This window comes from Schistocerca cancellata, chromosome 1 (genome assembly GCF_023864275.1).
Source record: "Schistocerca cancellata isolate TAMUIC-IGC-003103 chromosome 1, iqSchCanc2.1, whole genome shotgun sequence".
In the NCBI taxonomy this organism is placed as follows: Eukaryota; Metazoa; Arthropoda; class Insecta; order Orthoptera; family Acrididae; genus Schistocerca; species Schistocerca cancellata.
The window spans coordinates 1,091,056,339-1,091,078,586 of record NC_064626.1 but is presented as its reverse complement, the minus strand read 5'-3'; the positions used below and the strand labels follow the sequence as shown (position 1 = coordinate 1,091,078,586).

Below are 22,248 nucleotides of genomic sequence, written 5' to 3'. Positions count from 1 at the left end.
ACAGGACAAGGTTGCCATGCACAGCGTCAGGATGCTGTTGGGAAAAGGGGGAGGGAGAGGGGGGGAGGGTGCAGGGAAATGGGGAGCAAGAGCGGAAAAGACTGGTGAGTGTGTTGGCAGAGACTGTAATACAATGACGGTGAGGAGATGTGAATTAGGAGGAGGCAACAGGACAGAGGGGTACAAACTGTTAGTTGGAGGGTGTGTGGACAGTAGGTTAATGTAGGGCGTCACTGGTACTGTCTCCACACCTTCCACCCAAGTATTTCTGCCCCCCTCTGTCCTACTACCTCCTCTCAATTCACATCCTCTCATCCTTATTCTGTAACACTCTCTGTCAATGCATCCACTAGTCTTCTCCCCCTCTGTTTGTCTCTTTTTCCGTTCCCGGTTACCCCAACCCCTCTCCCCCACAACCCCCTGACACTGTCGCCTTCTCCTCCCTGCATGTCCACCAGACAGCAGCCTTCTCTCCTCCCACCTGTGAACTCTGCTATCCCTCCCCCTTCCCTGCCTCAATGCGGATTGATGCTTTCGTTCAACACAACACATGCTGTGTGACCTTAGCAGCCAGAGATAGCGGAACAAACACTGGTAGCATTTACTTCTGTTAAATATCTGTGAGTATGCGTACGGAACGATTTGAAGTGGAATGATCATATAAAATTAATTGTTGATAAGGTGGGTGCCAGGTTGAGATTCATTGGGAGAGTCCTTAGGAAATGTAGTCCATCAACAAAGGAGGTGGCTTACAAAACACTCGTTCGACCTATAGTTGAGTATTGCTCATCAGTGTGGGATCCGTACCAGGTCGGATTGACAGAGAAGATAGAGAAGATCCAAAGAAAAGCGGCGCATTTCGTCACAGGGTTATTTGGTAAGCGTGATAGCGTCATGGAGATGTTTAGCAAACTCAAGTGGCAGACTCAGCAAGAGAGACACTATGCATCACGGTGTAGCTTGCTGTCCAGGTTTCAAGTGGGTACATTTCTGGATGATGTATCGAATATATTGCTTCCCTCTACTTATACCTCCCGAGGAGATCACGAATGTAAAATTGGAGAGATTCGAGCGTGCTTGGAGGCTTTTCGGCAGTCGTTCTTCCCGCGAACCATACGCGACTGGAACAGGAAAGGGAGGTAATGTCAGTGGCACGTAAAGTGCCCTCCGCCACACACCACTGGGTGGCTTGTGGAGTATAAATGTAGATGTAGATGTAGATGTCATGTGTGATTTACGTGTGTCTGCATGAGTGAAAAAATAAAAAAACAAAGATGATGTAAGTTACCAAACGAAAGTGTTGGTATGTTGATAGAGACACACACACAAAATTCAAGCTTTCGCAACCCATGGTTGCTTCATCAGGAAAGGGGGAAGGAGAGGGAAAGATGAAAGGATGTGGATTTTAAGGAAGAGGATAAGGAATCATTCCAATCCCGGGAGTGGAGAGACTTACCTTAGGGGGAAAAAGGAACAGGTATACACTCACACTCACACACACACACACACACACACACACACACACACACACATATCCATCTGCATATATACAGATGCAAGCAGACATACGTAAAGGCAAAGAGTTTTCTTTGCCTTTACATATGTCTGCTTGTGCCTGTATATGTGCAGATGGATATATATATATATATATATATATATATGTGTGTGTGTGTGTGTGTGTGTGTGTGTGTGTGTGTGTGTTCCACCTAAGGTAAGTCTTTCCACTCCCAGATTTGGAATGACTCCTTACCCTCTCCCTTAAAACCCACATCCTTTCGTCTTTCCCTCTCCTTCCCTCTTTCCTGATGAAGCAACCGTGGGTTGCGAAAGCTTGAATTTTGTGTGTGTATTTGTGTTTGTTAGTGTCTCTATCAACATACCAACACTTTCGTTTGGTAAGGTTACATCATCTTTGTTTTTAGATATATTTTTCCCACGTGGAGTGTTTCCCTGTGTGTGTGTGTGTGTGTGTGTGTGTGTGTGTGTGTGTGTATGTTCCTTTCTTTTTTGAAGAAGACTTTGGCCAAAAGCTCAATGGGTAACTGTCTACTCATTGTGTCTGCCTGCAACTCAATGTGCCATCTTTATGGTGAGCAGCAATCTATCCTTTTCATAATTGTTGACACCCATCAGTTGTGCACAGTGCTCAGTTCACAAATAGTTGTACCTAATGACAAAAACTTGCGTACCAAAGGGCCAAACTGTACACATACTAAAGCACTAGCAAGCAAAGAGAAGATGAATATTAAGGTATCACATCAGCTCTACATAACCCAAGTGAGTACAAATAAACTTTCCACATGCAAAATAATGGAACAAAGAGACTCAGTAATTTTTTGGGTTCTGTACCTCATCCGGTAAAAACAGAACTCTTATAGGATCACTTTGTTTTCCATCTGTCTGTCCGACTGTAAGGCCCCCTTTTCTCAGGAACAGGTAGAGGTATCAAGTTGAAATTTATGTCACATACTAAGGTCTATGGTATTTTGGCAGTGTGAAAAATTAAAATTCTACATCAATGCAATCAAAAGATATGTCCACTTATGTCACATGTTTCAATACCCGCAAATTCACTCATCAAAACCTATGGGTACTTCCCCTTGACCTAGAACCATGAATGCCATTTGTTGTTCATCCATCTATGTGTCCATTTGTTAAGACCCCAAGCAAGTAAAAATTTAAGTTAAATACTAAGGTCCACGGTACCCTGGCAGTGTAAGAAATTTAAGCTTCTAAGTCAATGCATCAAAAGATATGGATATATATGTCATATACTTTTATACTCACAAACTCACTCATCATAAACTAAAGATGAACTATCAACATACTTTTCAGGCATGGTGGTTCAGCATAAAGCATGTGCCTGGAAACTGGCAGTTATGGACTGAATCTTGGTGGAACCAAAAACAACACGTGGTTCAAAGTCCATGTTAAACAATATGTCCTCTTTCCCCAGTTGGATAACTGAGGAAGGTTAGGGGCACACAAGTTACCAAAGCGACATCCAATAGAAAGACTTGCACCAAGCCACTGAGCTAAACAGCATTATAATAATAATAACAATTATTATTATTATTATTATTATTATTATTATTATTATTATTATTATTAATATTAATAATATTTATTATCATCTACATACATAATTAAGTCTGTAGGGAACCATCAGAGCAAGAGTCATACTCACACTTAACACTTGTCTGGAATTTTTTAATGACAGGTATTGTCATGTTCGTGATGAAGAAAAGCAATATGTAGTCTGTGTATGTGTGTCTACTGCTGACAAAGGCTTAATGGCCGAAAGCTACGAGTATGTGAATCTTTTTATTGTGCCTATCGCGACTCAGCATCTCCGCTAATATGGTGAGTAGCAACTTTCCTTCTGTGGTACAGTCACATCCCACCCTGGATTTTGCATTGTTTGATTTTTGCCTAATACACACACAATTAGATACAAGATGAGATCTTGCATATACAACTGGAAAAGCGATTCTGTTCAATAACAACCCAGGAACACCCCAATGGTAAGCTATGAAAAGAATCCTATAATATCTGATGGGACCTAAAGATTTTCTTGTGAGTTAGATCATGACATCACCGATTCTGAGTGGCTGAGACCACTGACGATAGAAAACTGACAACTTGTTTCTTGTTTATGTGACAAGGTGCAGCAACTTCACAGAACATCATTATCACTAACAGTAACACACTCAACAATAGTAGCGGAATACATGTCATTAACACAGTAAGGAAAGTTCTGCTAGAATGTAAATAATTTAGGAGTAGAGGAGATCACTTACTGAATAGTAGAAGTGATTAGACACTATCTAGCTGGCTCAATGTAGGTTCACAAGTGTGTGTGTGTGTGTGTGTGTGTGTGTGTATGTGTGTGTGTGTGTGTGTAGGGTTGCCAGAAGTTTCCCAAAGTGAAATTTCCTGACAACTCCCTGATTTCTAGGCACAGTGTTAGCATTTTTCCTGACAGATTTTGGGACTTGAAGGGTAAGTAAACAAATAAACTAACAAGTATTTCTGAACGTGTTTGTAACTTAAATTTTGTATGAACAGGCAGTTATTGTCTTCTTTACAGGATATGTGACCAGGGGGCTAAGCAAACAGGTAAACTGTAAATAAAATCCATTTTTTTGTTAAATGATTTCTGCTTTTATTAACGAGTGAACTCAAAATTTGAATTAACAGCGAGATTTTTCTCCTCCTCCTGTACAGGATTTATGAACTTTCCAGGCAAGATAATGTGTCAGATCATACAAGAAACATAAAAGAAATGTGTTGTATATTGTAACATTAAAGTTTCGAAAATAAGAACACGACCACTGGTGTGTATAAAGTGACATTTTCTCTCCCAAATAATACTCAGTGTTTTGTCAAACAATAAAAAGTCAAACAAATAATTAAAATCAATCAATGACAATTCCTCCTTTGTGAGAAAAGTGATCACTTTATCAATTCCACTAAAATGAGTGGCCCTTTCGGCCAGTATCCGTGACAGTTTGGGCTTCAGTTCATCAACTTGCTGGACAATGGATCTCTTCTGTCTAGCTCTCTTGCCTGCTTCATCTTTTTCACATTGCTTCTACTTTAAAGCCTCACCATACTGATCTTGAGCACTGTAAAAGTCCAGAATCATTCTTTTGTTAATGTTAATCTTAAAGACCCCACTAGGTGATTTCAGGCCATCATACGCTTGACTTAAGGCTACAAGTGACTTGGTTTCTTGGTTGACTATCATAAACTCTTCATTAATGAAAAACTTTGCTCTACAGAGGCTCAACCAAGGCTCAGAATAAAAACCTTCTGAAGAAAGCTATATAAATTCTGACAGCTAGTTACACCACCCAATAAGTCTCTCTAAAAACAATCAATGCTCATCTCCCTTCTCTTGTAGCTTGCACAGAGATCCAAAAATTCTTGCTTACCTAGAAGTTGTGTGGATTCTTTCTCAACTTTATCACAGTCCTTAGCACTCGTCTATTTCTGTGAAGAGAATTTCTGCACAGCATTTGAGATTCTATTCTTGCTAGTTTATGACTGCTATTTATCACAGGTGGATCACAAAAGCTTAGTATCTCCAAATGCTATACTTCAAAGGCAACTTTAGGAGGAGGAGTGAGCATATTTTGATCACAAAATCCCTATAATCAGTCCTGAAAGTTAAAATATCTTTGGCAGGCAATTTTACCTTTCTCAGCTCTGATTGGACAGCATGATCTAATTAATTTCTTTGGTTGGAAATAGACTAACTTCGTCATCAAGTTTTACATCACATACCAATTTTGCGGCAGATAATACATCAGACTTAACTAATATGGACAACACACCTGCAAGAATAGAAGAGAAAGCATTGGACAGGAAACATGCAGCAGAGGCCACATATTGGAATTACCTCAAACCTGCCCCGGAACAAAGGCAACAACATATATTTTCACCGGCAGCAGAGAATCTTCAAGGGACTTCAAAGTCAGTGGCCAGCTGTAAATATCTCGTGCTCCTATGTAAGTCTTTAGGAAGGGGGTGATTTTTACACCCCAATCAGATACAGTTTCATTTTCCAGCCAGTGCACAAAACAAAACGTTTTAGGGAAGGGTAAGTATTTGGGCTTATTAAATTTTTTATAATTTGCTTTTCTTACAGGCACATTCTTAAACATATTATAAATGCCCCAGTTAGTTTTTAAGGCTGCATTCCTGAAACTCTGCGAACTGTATGACGACAAGATACCATATCGATAACAGTTGACACACTGTCCCATTAATACTCTTCAAAACAAGACACAAGTCGTTCAAGAATGTCCAGGTTGACATTTGTCCCATTCATTGATATTTGAAACATGCTGGTAAGATTCATGTCAGAAATAAGTTTCTTTCTTAAAGCCGCCCAACATATTGGCAGCAGAGGTATGGCCTAAAATACAAATGAAAAATAATGCATTTCAACCTGTTTCTTTACTCTGTGGAAATATCTGAAAGTAATATCCATCTGCTGCAACTCAGCCACCTGTAATCTCAAGTGAGATTACAAATGAAACATCCCCTTTGAGATCTGTGAGAACATTTTTCCTACAGTGCACAGCTAACCCATTAATGATATCATTTGATGTCTTGGTCCAACCAAGCTGCATGTTACTAGCTACATTATTCATTAGGGAACATGACCAGAAACAAAGCAGTCTGCTTGCCAGCAGTAGAAAAGGACACATGATTTTCGACAGCCTGCAGGGTCCATAATACTTCCACCCTTGTAGCATCATCGTGGATCAGGTACTTTGAAATGTGACTGTTAGCTGACACAGAATTAGTGGCAGTGTTAAAGGCAACACTGTGATTGCTGGGAGGATGACGAAACAACTGTCAACTGTGAGATATCTGATTCACCAATCACCACCATTTCACCTAGTGTCAACGGATCATCTTCATCATGCTGTTATCTCACCAGATGACAGGCAGCATTATCCAGAAACATTAACACCCTGAAGATTATCAAATATCTCAATAAGCTGATTACATCGCCCATGTGATACTCTCACGGGACGAACAGTGGTCAACAACAGATGAATACGACCAGTTTCAGTATGTGCAAGTGGTGAAGAAGGGATTAATGAAAACAACTCTCTCCATCCAAAGAAGAAAGCAAGAAGAACAAAAACATCAAGAAAATGAAATTGCAGGCCATACCTTGCTGATCCTCCCTCTTCCTGCAATACCAACAAGTTCCATAATGAACACCAAAGCTTGACACAGGAAAAAGAGTGGGTAGGTTACATTAAGCACTGCAAGGGTAGATCGAGAATGCCACAGTCTGGTGGTCACTTTGGAATGCTAACCTTTTGGCAAGGGTTCCCAGCTCACCTGAGATTCCTGTTGTCCTCACTTATGTTTTAAAACATTACTGGACTACTCTTTTAATGGCATAATGCATCACCAAACCAGCAGGGTAAAAACAACACAATCAACAAAACTAAAATCCCATTATGGTCAGTGAAGGTATACAGACCACTGGGTAAAAATAAAAACATATGCCAGACTTCGTTTAAGAAACCTTTAGAGTGTGATAGATTACACAAAATATGGGGCAATGAATGGTAACAACCTTACCCAAAACATGTCCGAAAGTCAGTCCTCAGTTCAAATACCAGCTCCAGAGTTCCACTTTTCCCTTCCTTGACCTTCTTTCATAGTCACTAACCCTAGATGTTGTGTTTCACAGGTAGCTTTCTAGAGTCTATGCAGTACCTGAAAATCATAGCACTTCACTCACAACTGACCAAAGAGATGAATGTCCACTGTCTTCCTGACCACCACAACTGCCTTGGGTGCTTAGCTCTTTCCACGTGGCTGATGGGGGCCATTTTCCCCATGATGCTGAGAGTGAAAGACTTGCTGCATAGTGTGCAATATTCCTGTAACTCTGACATATTGTGGTCCTTGATACCCTCACACCTCCAGTCATTCAATCATTGAACACTGAATTTCACATTGCCTGGTTTCACCAGGATCTACAACCTGAATGCCATAGGAGCTGCCACAGAACTGAGGACGGAAAGTTGACTGCTTCCAACACTCCCACAGCAAGCAAAAATGTGGTGTGCCTTCACAGGCAAGTTGAAACACAAGTGAAAGGACAAATAAGGATACACTGCAGGGGAATGCCCACAGTGTTGTGGAAAGCCTTGTGAGGTACAAGGGTTCTTGTTCAGTTACAACCTACCTTCACATTAGCTGGCCACACATGAGTGGCTTTTCCCGATGGGCAATGGATATTTGCGACAGAGTCTTGGATACCTGCAGTCCCTGCCTTCATATTTTTGGATGCCAAATCTTGACACAGTACCTGCAATTCTTGGGATTGGAGATCAGGTCTGACAATCAGGTACACCCACGCAAACCTTGTAACAAGCCACAGTCAGTCAGGATATCAATCAACCCAGACTCTCTCCACACACCAGTTTACATCACTCTCACAGTGTTAACACTGGCTAACCTGCAACCTTTCTCACAAGATTTTAAAGAAACTTCTCAAAACAAATAAATAAATAAAAATAAAAAAAGGTTTTTACATTGTTTACACGTTCATGTGTCAGTTGAATGATGAAATGCTTATCATTTTGTTAATGGTCATAGTTATTGCGATATTTTGCACAAAAGTCTTACACTGCGTGAAATTCGAATTCGTTGCGATCAAAAATGTGTCTGGTGCATATTACGCTATATATTATATCTAAAAAAAAAGATGATGTAACTTATCAAACAAAAGTGTTGGCATGTTGATAGACACACAAACAAACACAAACACACACACACAAAATTCAAGCTTTCGCAACTCATGGTTGCTTCATCAGGAAAGAGGGAAGGAGAGGGAAAGACGAAAGGATGTGGGTTTTAAGGGAGAGGGTAAGGAGTCATTCCAATCCCGGGAGCGGAAAGACTTACCTTAGGGGGAAAAAAGGACAGATATACACTCGCACACACACACATATCCATCCGCACATATACAGACACAAGCAGACATTTGTAAAGGCAAAGAGTTTGGGCAGAGATGTCAGTCGAGGCGGAAGTACAGAGGCAAAGATGTTGTTGAATGACAGGTGAGGTATGAGCGACGGCAACTTGAAATTAGCGAAGGTTGAGCCCTGGTGGCTAACGAGAAGAGAGGATATACTGAAGGGCACATTCCCATCTCTGGAGTTCTGACAGGTTGGTGTTAGTGGGATGTATCCAGATAACCCGGATGGTGTAACACTGTGCCAAGATGTGCTGGCTGTGCACCGAGGCATGTTTAGCCACAGGGTGATCCTCATTACCAACAAACACTGTCTGCCTGTGTCCATTCATGCGAATTGACAGTTTGTTGCTGGTCATTCCCACATAGAAAGCTTCATAGTGTAGGTAGGTCAGTTGGTAAATCACGTGGGTGCTTTCACACGTGGCTCTGCCTTTCATCGTGTACACCTTCCGGCTTACAGGACTGGAGTAGGTGGTGGTGGGAGGGTGCATGGGACAGGTTTTACACCGGGGGCGGTTACAAGGGTAGGAGCCAGAGGGTAGGGAAGGTGGTTTGGGGATTTCATAGGGATGAACCAAGAGGTTACGAAGGTTAGGTGGACGGCGGAAAGACACTCTTGGTGGAGTGGGGAGGATTTCATGAAGGATGGATCTCATTTCAGGGCAGGATTTGAGGAAGTCGTATCCCTGCTGGAGAGCCACATTCAGAGTCTGATCCAGTCCCAGAAAGTATCCTGTCACAAGTTGGGCACTTTTGGGGTTCTTCTGTGGGAGGTTCTGGGTTTGAGGGGATGAGGAAGTGGCTCTGGTAATTTGCTTTTGAACCAGGTCGGGAGGGTAGTTGCGGGATGCGAAAGCTGTTTTCAGGTTGTTGGTGTAATGGTTCAGGGATTCCGGACTGGAGCAGATTCGTTTGCCACGAAGACCTAGGCTGTAAATCAGAAGAACCCCAAAAGTGCCCCACTTGTGACAGGATACTTTCCAGGACTGGATCAGACTCTGAATGTGGCTCTCCAGCAGGGATACGACTTCCTCAAATCCTGCCCTGAAATGAGATCCATCCTTCATGAAATCCTCCCCACTCCACCAAGAGTGTCTTTCCGCCGTCCACCTAACCTTCATAACGTCTTGGTTCATCCCTATGAAATCCCCAAACCACCTTCCCTACCCTCTGGCTCCTACCCTCGTAAACACCCCTGGTGTAAAACCTGTCCCATGCACCCTCCCACCACCACCTACTCCAGTCCTGTAACCCGGAAGGTGTACACGATCAAAGGCAGAGCCACGTGTGAAAGCACCCACGTGATGTACCAACTGACCTGCTTACACTGTGAAGCTTTCTATGTGGGAGTGACCAGCAACAAACTGTCCATTCGCATGAATGGACACAGGCAGACAGTGTTTGTTGGTAATGAGGATCACCCTGTGGCTAAACATGCCTCGGTGCACGGCCAGCACATCTTGGCATAGTGTTACACCGTCCGGGTTATCTGGATACTTCCCACTAACACCAACCTGTCAGAACTCCGGAGATGGGAACTTGCCCTTCAGTATATCCTCTCTTCCCGTTACCCACCAGGACTCAACCTCCGCTAATTTCAAGTTGCCGTCGCTCATACCTCACCTGTCATTCAACAACATCTTTGCCTCTGTACTTCCGCCTCGACTGACATCTCTGCCCAAACTCTTTGCCTTTACAAATGTCTGCTTGTGTCTGTATATGTGTGGATGGATATGTGTGTGTGTGCGAGTGTATATCTGTCCTTTTTTCCCCCTAAGGTAAGTCTTTCCGCTCCCGGGATTGGAATGACTCCTTACCCTCTCCCTTAAACCCACATCCTTTCGTCTTTCCCTCTCCTTCCCTCTTTCCTGATGAAGCAACCATGGGTTGCGAAAGCTTGAATTTTGTGTGTCTCTTTGTGTTTGTCTGTGTGTCTATCAACATGCCAACGCTTTCGTTTGGTAAGTTACATCATCTTTGTTTCTAGATATATTTTTCTCACGTGGAATGTTTCCCTCTATTATATTCATTACACTATATATTGCTGCATACAAAATTTAGCTAATATCTTGAAAATTTTTTAAGTTTAAGGGAAGAGATCATTACCTAATTCCAATCCCACAAACATATAAGAATGAAATATTCACAACGTCTCTCATGTTTCACAAACAGTTTGAGATGTTGAAACAAGATTTTGGCAACCTGTGGCATAGAAATAGGAGAATAGTTTGCTGTACAATAAAATGTAGAAGTTTCTTATCTACCATGATATAGGAGTTGTAAAATTTGCAATGGACTGATGTAATTTTTATGGATCATCAATAGCTGGTGGAATGAGCATTAGTGTAGTATTGCAATAAGGAAGTGAAGAGATTAAAATCTTATTTTTATAGTAAGAATGTGATTTTTGATAAGCTTATCATCTGAATTGCACTCAGTTCCTCATTTACTAAGCCATTGTTTCAGGATTCTGTTGCAATTATAACTGCATTAGAATGATAGAGAGATGAAATCATGTAAATTCCGCTTTGTTTTGACAAAAGATGCAATTTTTAACACTGCAGCAACAAGACAAATTCAGGTGACACTCGAAATTTGCCACTGAGACTAATATTCAGGATACAGTAAGTTTTGATTGCTTCATGTGTAATGAAGGGCCTGGACCAATGACCACATCGAAAAACTTATACAAATGTACTGCAAAATTCCTTATTCAAGAAAACTGACACATGAAAATTACACAAACAAGTATGTAAAAAGAAAGTGCACAAATCATTTGTAGATAACTGTGGATGATAGTATTATAAAAACTAAGTTATAAAATTTGAAATGAGGTTTCAGAAAAAAATTCTTGATTTGTGTGACCACGTTGTCTGCGGCTGCTTTATGATAAACAAGGTATTTCAAATCTGTCTTTGCAAAAGCAGCACAAGAAACAAGTGCGCCAAACCAGTGAATATCTAAAAAAAACATGCAAACACACGTAGTTTCCTGATGTGAGCAAAAATTGGACATAATATTTTGTAAGTAACATCAACATGCTTTTTAACAAACTGATTTTAGATACAGAAAGCATACTAGATTGTAAATATGTTTCATTAAAGACCACTGATGATATTTTATTTCACTAAAATGAACTGCCATTCAGTGACAAAAATAAGCAATTTCTTGTAGTTGCAAAGACAGACTTAAGATATCTTCAATCATTTCAAAAGTAACCTCAAAAAGATGTAGGCTCTTGAAAGAAATGTAAACAGAGGGTGGGGAGGGGGCAGGGGAGGTTGAGCTGTATAAAACAACACTTAAGTGAGTCCCAATAAAATGTCCTTTTACTATGTTTATTGTTGTGCCCATTGTGTTATGCCCATTATTATACACATATTGTGCAATTTTTATTTCGAAAAATATACAAGTTCACAGTAAACAATGCACCGACGACTTCCACAATTTTCTACCTAGTACAGTCCATACTTTCTCTCAAATATATAAACTATTTTCAAATTGTGAAAATGTACTACAACATATAAAATGCTTGTAAAATGCCACACTGCACAACATACTTGTAGCATGAGACAGTTCCAACTGCCGAAATTCATCACCCGTGGCCTCTGGCCTGCTGAGCATGCACTGCGGACATATCATGAAAATCCACCAATTTACAACACAAACAAATGGACTTGGCCTGCAGGCAGATCAGAGAATCTAGATACAATGGGAGGAGCCACACATTTGTGAGAAATGACAGGCCTCAGATAGGAGGGCCAGGTCCTTCAGAGATACCTGTGGGAATGGTTTGAGATTCTGGCCAGTCATGAACATCCACTAGTGTATGGACAAATATTTACACAGTCACAAGTCACCGACAGTGTGTTGTTGAACTGAGATCACGGTGATCAATCAGTGCAACAAATGACTTGTGCAAATACTCTTAAAAAACACTGCTCACACCTCCGTGCCGCTTTCGTTAGCAACTGCTTGGCTAGCGGCAAGCAGCAGTGGCAGCACTGATTCCGAGAAGTGGTTGGGAGGATGGAGTAGGACACTCAGCAGCTTCTTAACTGTCCCAGGCCACTGGCAATGCATGGTGGCCCCGTAAACAAACCATTTCATCTGCTGAGCCAAAAATGAGATTTTCCAGTGGTCACCCCCCCCCCCCCCCCCCCCCCAATTAATTTCCCTGGAACTTCCCTGACACATATACGAAATTCTGTGGTGTTCCCTGATTTCCAGTGTATGTGACAATCCTAGCATGTGTGCATGCAAGCGGGCTCTGTAGCTCATCCAAGGACTTCTTCCAAAAGCTAAAGAAGTTTCCATTCTCTTTTGTGTGTTCCTACTGACAATGTTGAGTGGTCTCTTATACTCCTAAATTACATACATGCAATTAACTTAATGCCTGTCAGGAAGCAATGTGACTACAATAGCTACAAAGACAAATATCCTGATTCCCACAACATGCCTCAATTAAATTGTTGTGGGACAACAAAGACGTAAGTGCCCCAAGAAAGACAAATGGCTACAAAGGTTGCACTGAACACTTTGATACTAGGCATCATTTTGTCAAAGAAAAATTGATTCAGAAGAAATAACAGTAGGGCAAACTTCAATAATGAAATGCTCACAGACATAATGAGAAAGTTAAAGTCAAGTACCAAGCATCATCAACTAACGCAATACATGGACGTAGGGACGAAGTACTGAGAGGCATTGCTTCTAATGGGATGCTGGTAATTATGAATTAGAAATGATGCCTCTACTAAAAAATTATCTTCTTTGACTCTGCTGTTATGGCTGTGGCTATGGTAGCTTTCTGTAGTTGTTCTATGCTGGTGTATAGTGTAACAAAGCCTCCCTTTTTTCTCCAGCTTATAGATTCCTGCACAGTCTCAAGGTATGTTATATCAAATATTTCTGAACCAATGTTATAATCAGTTTAGGAAGGCACTAGTTGCAGTTTCATTAAAATTATACAACAGAAAGTCAATAAGCATCTTTTTCAACACATGAGCTACCACATTAACATAAATTCTATGTCCTCTTTACCATAGCCACAAATCTTGCAACTCAATTTGTGCAAACTGACAGGGAGTCAAAATGTCAAATTGCATATGTCTTTTTGGAAGTTTTGTAATAAGACAACAAGTATTTAAGTATCATAGCACATAATTAATGATGACTATCATTAATTTAGTTGAGAAACTTACACTTACACCACCTCGCCACTGCTAACCTCATTTTCTCACATTACTGAAGCCAAGTACAATAAAGCTATCCAACAATGATATTACTTGCTACAACCATTCAATTATCAAGGAATATTTTATTTCATTACTACACATCTCACAAAGCATAAAAATACAACATTTGAGGATTTATGTTGTTTACTCAGTAAACAACTACTTGCAATACAACTTACACAATAAATACTTACTAAGATGCCATCATAATTCTCAGAGTCTGCAGTGAGAAACGCAAATAGAGCACGCAGATAAGGATCAGAGAGATGAGAGCGAGACGTGATGCAAAGTTCTCGCCACATGCTGTTTTTATCATCTGAAAACCCTGTGCAAAGATATAAAAAGAGAGACAATCAAATATATATAATCCCTTTTTACATCTACAACAAAATCTACATTTATATTCTGTAAACCACTGTGAATTCTCTGGCAGAGGGTACATCCGCCTGTAACAATTATTAGGGTTTCTTCCCATTCCACTCACATATGGGGTGCGGGAAGAACAACTGTTCGAGTGCCTCTGTGCGTATTTCAATTATCCTATCTTATACTCACAAACCCTATGTGAGTGGTAAGTAGGGGTTGTAGTAAATTCCTAGAGTCATCATTTAAAGTCAGTTCTTGAAACTTTGTTAGTACACTATTTCAGGATAGTTTAGGTCTGCCAGTTCATTTCTTTCAGTATCTTAGTAGAACTTTCCTGTGGGGCAAAAAAAAAAAAAAAAAAAAAAAAAAAAAAAAACCATTTGTGCTGCCCTTCTCTGTATATATTAAATCTCCTGTGTTAGTCCTATTTGGTATGGATCCCACACACTTCAGCAATAATCTACAATGGGTTGCACAAGTGATTCGCAAGCAACCTCCTTTGTAGACTGACAGTACTTCCCCAACATTCTACCAATAATCCAGAGTCCACCACATGCTTTACCCACAATTGAGCCTATAAGATCATTCGATTTCCTATCCCTATAAAAGCGTATGTATGAGTTGGCTGATTCCACAGTGTACTAGTAAAGCTAAACCATCAGTAAGTGAAAAAGGAATAACATTGCACAATAAAATATGGTGCTTTACACAATGCAAAATGCCATGCATAATGAGATTGAAGAACAGTAAGCATCTTTTAAAAAAGCATTAGCGAAGTGTGGAGAAAGAATGGATAAAATTCAGGAAAAGAGGTATTTGAAATATTACCTGTTGCTAAAAATTTCTTAGTTATCAACAGAAATGAAATTATATCCAATAGGTTGACAGCATACTAAAAACTGAAACTGAAATTAAAATGTCTTCCTCCTCATATTAAGAAATTATAAAGTCAGAGTACAACGAAGTAGAGAAAATTAGGGTTTAACACCACAAGGACAAACAGGGACATTCCAGATGGTACATATTTTTTGACAGGCATGAATAAAAGGAAATCAGATAAACCCACTTCACAGTAAAATATGTGGTGTTAAACCGAATGTAAGCTTGTAAGTTATGACATTTAAGTATGTAAATGACACATCATTACGTATCATTAAGTGGTGTTGACAAACTATCCTTTTAAATTATTTCTCAATATGTAAATACACAAATTATGTAGTGTTTCAGTCTACTTAGTGAGCTCATACATTCTTCACATGGTGAAAAATAATTTATTCTACAGCAGCAATAAAACGTAAAAAGAGTTAGTGCTGGAAGAATGAAATGACATGGTGGGAGCAACAAATACAAGAATCGAAAAAGTAACCACTGTGTGAGCTGTGCCAAGAAGAGATTAGAGGATCAATATGTGATGAAAAACTGGACAAGGCTGCCAGTATATACGGCCAGAAGAGGAATGCAAAGCTCAGTATGAACGACGCTCTGAAACCATCAGAGAGGCATCACACCTTGATAACACTGATACATTAATGGTACAGATTTCATTTCCAATATACTGGAACTAGCCCTCTGCTAATGGGTTAAAAAGAATTTCCTCACTTTTAACACCACACTGAGACTTGGGCTCTGTGTAACACATGCTGTGCTTCACTGGTCCCTCCATTCATTCAAAGTTTTCTATGCGCAACTCAATTGAGATCTTTCTAGGTCAGAATAGCATAATAATTTATTCAGCTAAGGATCTTACAATGATATAAAATATATCAACTTAATACAACAAAAAATGTAGGTCACATTGTCTGGAGTCAGATTTCCACTTATTTTCTACTACTTTTCCGTCTATTTTGTTTGCACATGGTGGTGACATACCCAAGTTTCATGAAAAACAAAAAAAAAGTCAAACAAAATCAGTCTTGTGCCACTTAAAATGTTCAACATCAATATCAAGACACAGTCACCAAACTTGTTTTCAATCAACTGACACAAATTCAATGAAGAACATACTTTAAATATTCTGTTATCTAGTTCGCCATGCACAATATGGTGCGCCCATTTGTTTTGGATGTCCACAACCTCCATTACCTCTCTAAAATACATGTAACATACCTTACTAAGAAATGGATAATTGCTACTCACCACATAACAGAGATGCTGAGTCCCAGATAGGTACAACAAAAAGACTGTCAGGAAGTGAGCTTTCGACCAAACAGACCTTTGTCAGAAACAGCCTACTAGCAATAAACACACACACACACACACACACACACACACACACACACACACACACACACACACACACACAGCAGTCTCCAGCTGCTGGTCTTTTTGGTCAAAAGCTAACTTCCTGTAAGTCTTTCTGTTGTGGCTATCTGTGACTCAGCATCTCCAATATAAGATGATAGCAACTATCCTTTTTGTAGGATTGTTACACATCATTCTGTATTTTCCACTGTTTGTAACAATACCTTCAGTTTTAAAAACAATGTAAATCTCCAGCAGCACTTTAGTCATATTGTTTCAAGAGTGATTACATTCTGCCTTCTATTTCAGTTTTCCCATTTTTTAGACAGCCTATTTCCAAAAATACATGTATCATAAATTTACATTTAATGATAAAAAAGCAATTTGTGCAATTTGTATATTGGCAACTTTAACTTTCATTCAACTGTTATGTGAATATTATTCAAAAGAATTCTGAATATGTTTTGAAAGATCTACTCACAATTGTTAACGGTTAAAATCCCCCTTTCAAAATGACAGCTAAATGACAGTAATGTTGTCCCTGTTTAGAGGGATGTTAAGTTGCAACAATGATTTAAAGCAGCCTTAAACATTATGTTTGCTTCTAAAATTTAGATTAATCCACAAGAAAGCATAAACAGATGCCCTCTTACTAATTACTAGCTGTTACCCACGGTTGAGCACATTGGTAGTTTTGTTATGATGAGTGATGGTGAGTAAGTAAGCTACAGTGTATGTGATAACATCAGCTGCCCTCACATGTCTGCCTGTTTGGATGACTTACGATGTGCTCTCTGCTCTCCCCCCTCCTAAGCTGTCCCAACACACGACACTTCAGCATGCGCAGCATCACAGCCGAGCAGTGCATACCACTCAGCATGGACAGGAGCACGAATCTATGTATCTGCGCTACTGAAGTAGCTACACATTATACAATGAGTACATTACATAACAAATAGCTTGGAAGTGTGAATTAAACACAATGAAGACTATACACCCATTGTATTCATTACTTTCATCATATCATGTAGTACATATCAACTAATACAAGCATTTTCACAAATATGATATATTTCAAAAGCCAAAGAACAAATAGCTTTTACAAAGAGCAAATATTTTTCCCTAACTCACCCAATATTCTTCAAATCAACTTGTATCTTGTTCTACACACTTTCTAAAGTAGCCTGTGTTCTTCCTTAGGGTTCAAGTCATCTCCTTACTAACTTTCATCAAAATAAGAGATTATTACACTTATTTCACCTGTATCATCATCACCACCACCACCACCTTGAACAGTTTCCAACCCCAGGGTGGGTCTGGAACACACGCCTCTCCCTCTAGTCCTCTTCTCCCACCATATTTCTGTGTTCACTCTTGTCCAGTCCTCACCTCTTTCTTCAACACACTCCTCCACACTTTCCAGCTGTCTATCCCTTGGTCTTCCTCTTGGTCATTTCTTTCTCATCTTCATTTTGTGTATCTTCTTGAGTATACTCTTGTTTCCCATTCTCTTTATATGGTTACCAAATAACATCACTGACTCAACTGTTAATACAACTGTGAAGTAATGTCATTATGAAATAAACTTTCATAATTCAACAACTTCCCAAATAAATGCTCCAGCAAAAGTTTAATGCCTACTACAGCTCCACCAACATCGTAGGCGCAAACATAAACAGCTGTGTTACAGCAAGTGAGTCATCAATTCTTTCTTTCTTTCTTTCTTTCTCCGGCCTTTGTCCTGCTCCAATGCAGGGTTGGCTTTGTTATGACAGATTTGGCAGTGTTACTTTCAGAGGGTGGCCGGATGCCCTTCCTGCCACCACCCCGAAGCCCCCGGGACGGAAGTAGTGAACCCCAACTGTCTGCATCTAATGTAAGTCACGAAATAGTGCGAACATCTTTTAATGTCTGTGAGTCGTGTAACTGAGGCAGAACTTGGGGACCAGCCCAGTATTCACCAAGCGGAATGTGGAAAACTGCCTAAAAACCACATCCAGGCTGACTGGCATACCGGCCCTTGTCGTTAATCCAACTGGCGGATTTGATCCAGGGCCGGTGCGCCTACCCGAGTCCAGGAAGCAGCGCATTAGCGCTCTCGGGGGACATGAATGTCATATGGATATCAAAAACCACCTGATATAAGCTGAAGATGGCTATCATGCAGAAATAGACCTATAGTAATAAACAATATAACCGAACACAGCAGTGTCTAAGTCTTATAGCATAATATATAATGTCCTTATGTGACACAAATGATGCAGTGGGCCCAGATGAGTTCAAATTTTATTTTTTTGTAACCATTTACTGCCAATTGTAGATAATAATAAGAACTAACAATACACAATAAGTCACGAACAGAAGTCAAAGAATGAGCTCCTTATTCTTTAGCTTGTTCTGTCTGTACAAGTCATTGCCAGGGCTTGTTGAGTGAATCAGCCATATTTACGCTTTAAAAGGAAAATATAAGCGACTTTGTGAAAACAAAGTTATTCAACTGATTTTTTTATCAACCAGGCAGTAAAAAAGACTTTTAGTGGATAAGATGCAGCAAGGTGAAGTGAAAAAGTACACTGATTGCCACATCCAGGCTACACGGAAACAACACAAGATTCATTTTGGTGAACCACAATTAATTTACAGTGACTAGAAAACTGCGCAATGAAGAGGTACAACATCAATCTTAACTATTTCCAGAAAAATCAGCACCTATAATTATACCAGAAAAGACAATCCATAAAACTGTTAGCATTGTGTAAAAATCTTTGTACAAAATTTTTCTTTGTTCTTTCAGTTTCTGTAAAGGGATGCCTAAAACACTTAACTGATCGGTAAATAGTGCAATATTAACACTTTAATCAATACAGTTAGTAGTACACAAGTACTAAATTAAATTATCATGCGACAATTTCATTATATGAACAGCAAAACTGTAGCAAGTGATAAGGTTTTTATTTTTTGTTTTCATCATTTTGTGAGGGTTGTAAGCATGAAAAAGTTTCATAAAGGTTTGAAATTATGTGTACAGTTTGTTATAAGTCACTAACTGCTCTCATTTTCTCAAATACTGGACAAATAAAATCTGGATATTTGCACATTGTGGCCTGTACTCTTTTTTCACCTCCTCTCCTACCACTCTAATAGGTAGTTAGTTCTTACCAACACAGCAATTCTTTCCAGACAGTAAGTGATACTTGTGCCAAGTTTCGTTGGAATCAGTCCAGTGGTTTTGGAGGAGATGTGGAACAGACAGACATACATACATACATACATACATACATACACAGAAACATACATTTTTATAATCTGTGTGGATATTTTTCTATTCTGTGGTCTGATTTTGATGAAAAAAAGCCTACATGACACTCCAAGCTATTTGAAGTTATCTGTGCAAATACTATGAAAATGCGTATAGTAGTTTTGGAGATTAGCATGTTCTAACAGACTGACACAATGATTTTAGATAACAGTTAAAATATGATATATTTTTTATAGTGATCGGATTTTGATGAAATAAAGCTTACACAGTACCCCAAGCTATGCTCAAGTGACTTAAAAAATTCCGTGAAATTCATCTAGTGGTTTTGGAGAAGCATGTTCAAACAGACAGACACAACAGTTGTAAGTTTTATTATTCATATAGAGACCTAGTCATTGGCAAATATTCTAAGTGAAAAGACATTCTGTCAGGTAAAGAAAAGAAAATAAAAAAAAAGGTCAATTAAGAACATTCAGCAACAGCTTATACAGCTTAACATAATGTAAACTCTCTTGTTTCGACCGTGTAGCTCTTATGGTTATATACTCTGTATCTCTTATTGTTATAGTTATTACTAGTTTCTGGAACTTATAATACTTCTTAAGATCTAAATGTATTCTAAATGTGTTTAAAGTGAATTTGCAGCATTTGCAACTACAATCATGAACAAATAAGTTACAGATAGCAGTCGTACTGGAGAGAGAACTATAGCACGACTGGTATGTCATTGCACTGGACATCAGCATAACAGTCTAGCACAGGGTGGGAAGACAATCAATATTAGCTCTTTTGATCATGAATGCCCGAAACAGGGGGCACTCCTTTCACAAAGTCATTCAAGCAAGGGGGTTTTCATATGCACCATCTCAAGGACGTAGAATGAGTACTTCCATTTGGAGGAAATCATGCCACCAAAGCCAATTACCATGGGAAAAAATGTCTTGAGGACACCGAGCTGCCATTATCACATATTAAAATAGCAGATACGTCCATAATGCAGCAAATCATTCACCAGTACACATGGACTTCAACAGCTGGTGAGTACTAAAATCATCCACAACTACAGAATTGTAATCATGTACAATACAGGAGCCCTGGCTGCCAGAGGACAACTGGAGAGACTAAGCCCAAGATGCTCACTTAAGATACCAGTAGAATGGCCACCGTCAGAATTATAAGGCCAGTCATCTGCATGAACAGGCAATACTGTAGTTTATGGAACTGTCTGGAAGATGTTACAGTGGTGTAACCGTTCATAGTTTAGTGGGATGTGTTGCATAATGTAGAGACAAAGTAGTGAGTCTGAGTCCATGCTTTTCTTTATTTCCTCAAAAGAGCTCATAGCTCCATCAAGATTAGAACAGCTTAAATTTGAGTTTCCTTGCCCTACAGCAGGCATGGGCTGCCACCTGCTCTCCCCCATTATTACTGCAGACCAGTTATGATGCCTTCATGTTAATTTCTTATGGAGAAATTAATCTCTGAGATCTAACAGAAGACATCTCCACGAGTACGGCAGGGTAAACAGATAATATTTAGCATCTAGGGTGTTGTGCTTTACAAACTCGTCCCAAGGGATGTTTCTATCGCAACTGGCACTTTTTGCAAACAATTGAGATATCTTTTGGTTGCAAACTCAGAAAAATTACCAGTAAAACAGCATCCGTTGTCACTATTGGATGACAACACACTCAGCAGATTTCACAAACAAGGTTATCTAGGAGTTTGTTTGGCAAGTCATTCCTTACAGTCTTATTCATCTGATCTTGTACTCTCAAGTGTTTACCTTACATAAAGTTAGAGAATTTACTATTGATGGTTAATTTCTCCCTTATGTTTACAGTGGTGTTCAGCAAACTGATGGCAAAATGCTTCTGAATTATGACATCTGACGACTTACCACTATAACCTTAATATGAAATCTATTTTCATAAAATACAAATTACACATAACATCTAAAATCAGCACAAATTAGTAAGATATTATGCACTCTGGACTTTCACATATTTATAGCACAGGAACACCACCAGTTACCAGGTCACAGACATTATCCAAACCTGTCAGCATGGCATAACATGAGTCCCTTTTCCATCCAGTGAAACGACATACACATTGTCATAGGCCTATCACGTGCTATAAAAACAACAATATACAGAAAAGGTAGATTGGTACTCATCGTAAGATGACACACTGAGTTGCAGACAGGTACTACGGCAAGACACTACATATTAGCTTTCAGCCAAAGCCATCATCAGGGAAGGAAACATATACACATTCATTCACAAAGGAAGCACACCTCATACACACATGGCTGTCACATTCATATGCTTGATGACAGTGAATTCATATACAAACATAAAAAGGAAATATCTAAAAATAGAAACTTATAAGGGGATAGGACTGATATGTCTATTTTTGAGCTGGGGCTCCTGTTTATAGCTCATAGCATTTGTAGGCTACTCAGCAGCTGATCACCGGGGCCTCCCAGAATATACCACAGCTCTGCGCATCATCTTGGTCACTAATGAGTATAATTATTTTTTATTCTAGTTTTGTAAATTTTTATACATGGACTGCTGTATAGGGTGTATAGTTGTGTACTTCCTGACCTCCCTCGTAGAAAT

General features: G+C 39.5%; 1 protein-coding gene across 1 annotated transcript in view; it reads right to left on the bottom strand.

Annotated features, from left to right (window-relative positions):
- Nucleotides 1–22,248, bottom strand: part of LOC126091397 (GATOR complex protein MIOS) — a 234,303-nt gene that overhangs the window by 99,280 nt on the left and 112,775 nt on the right. Inside the window, exon 11 of the mRNA XM_049907059.1 lies at nucleotides 13,953–14,083. Coding sequence (XP_049763016.1) covers nucleotides 13,953–14,083 — 131 coding nt within the window. The remainder of the gene's footprint in view (nucleotides 1–13,952; nucleotides 14,084–22,248) is intronic.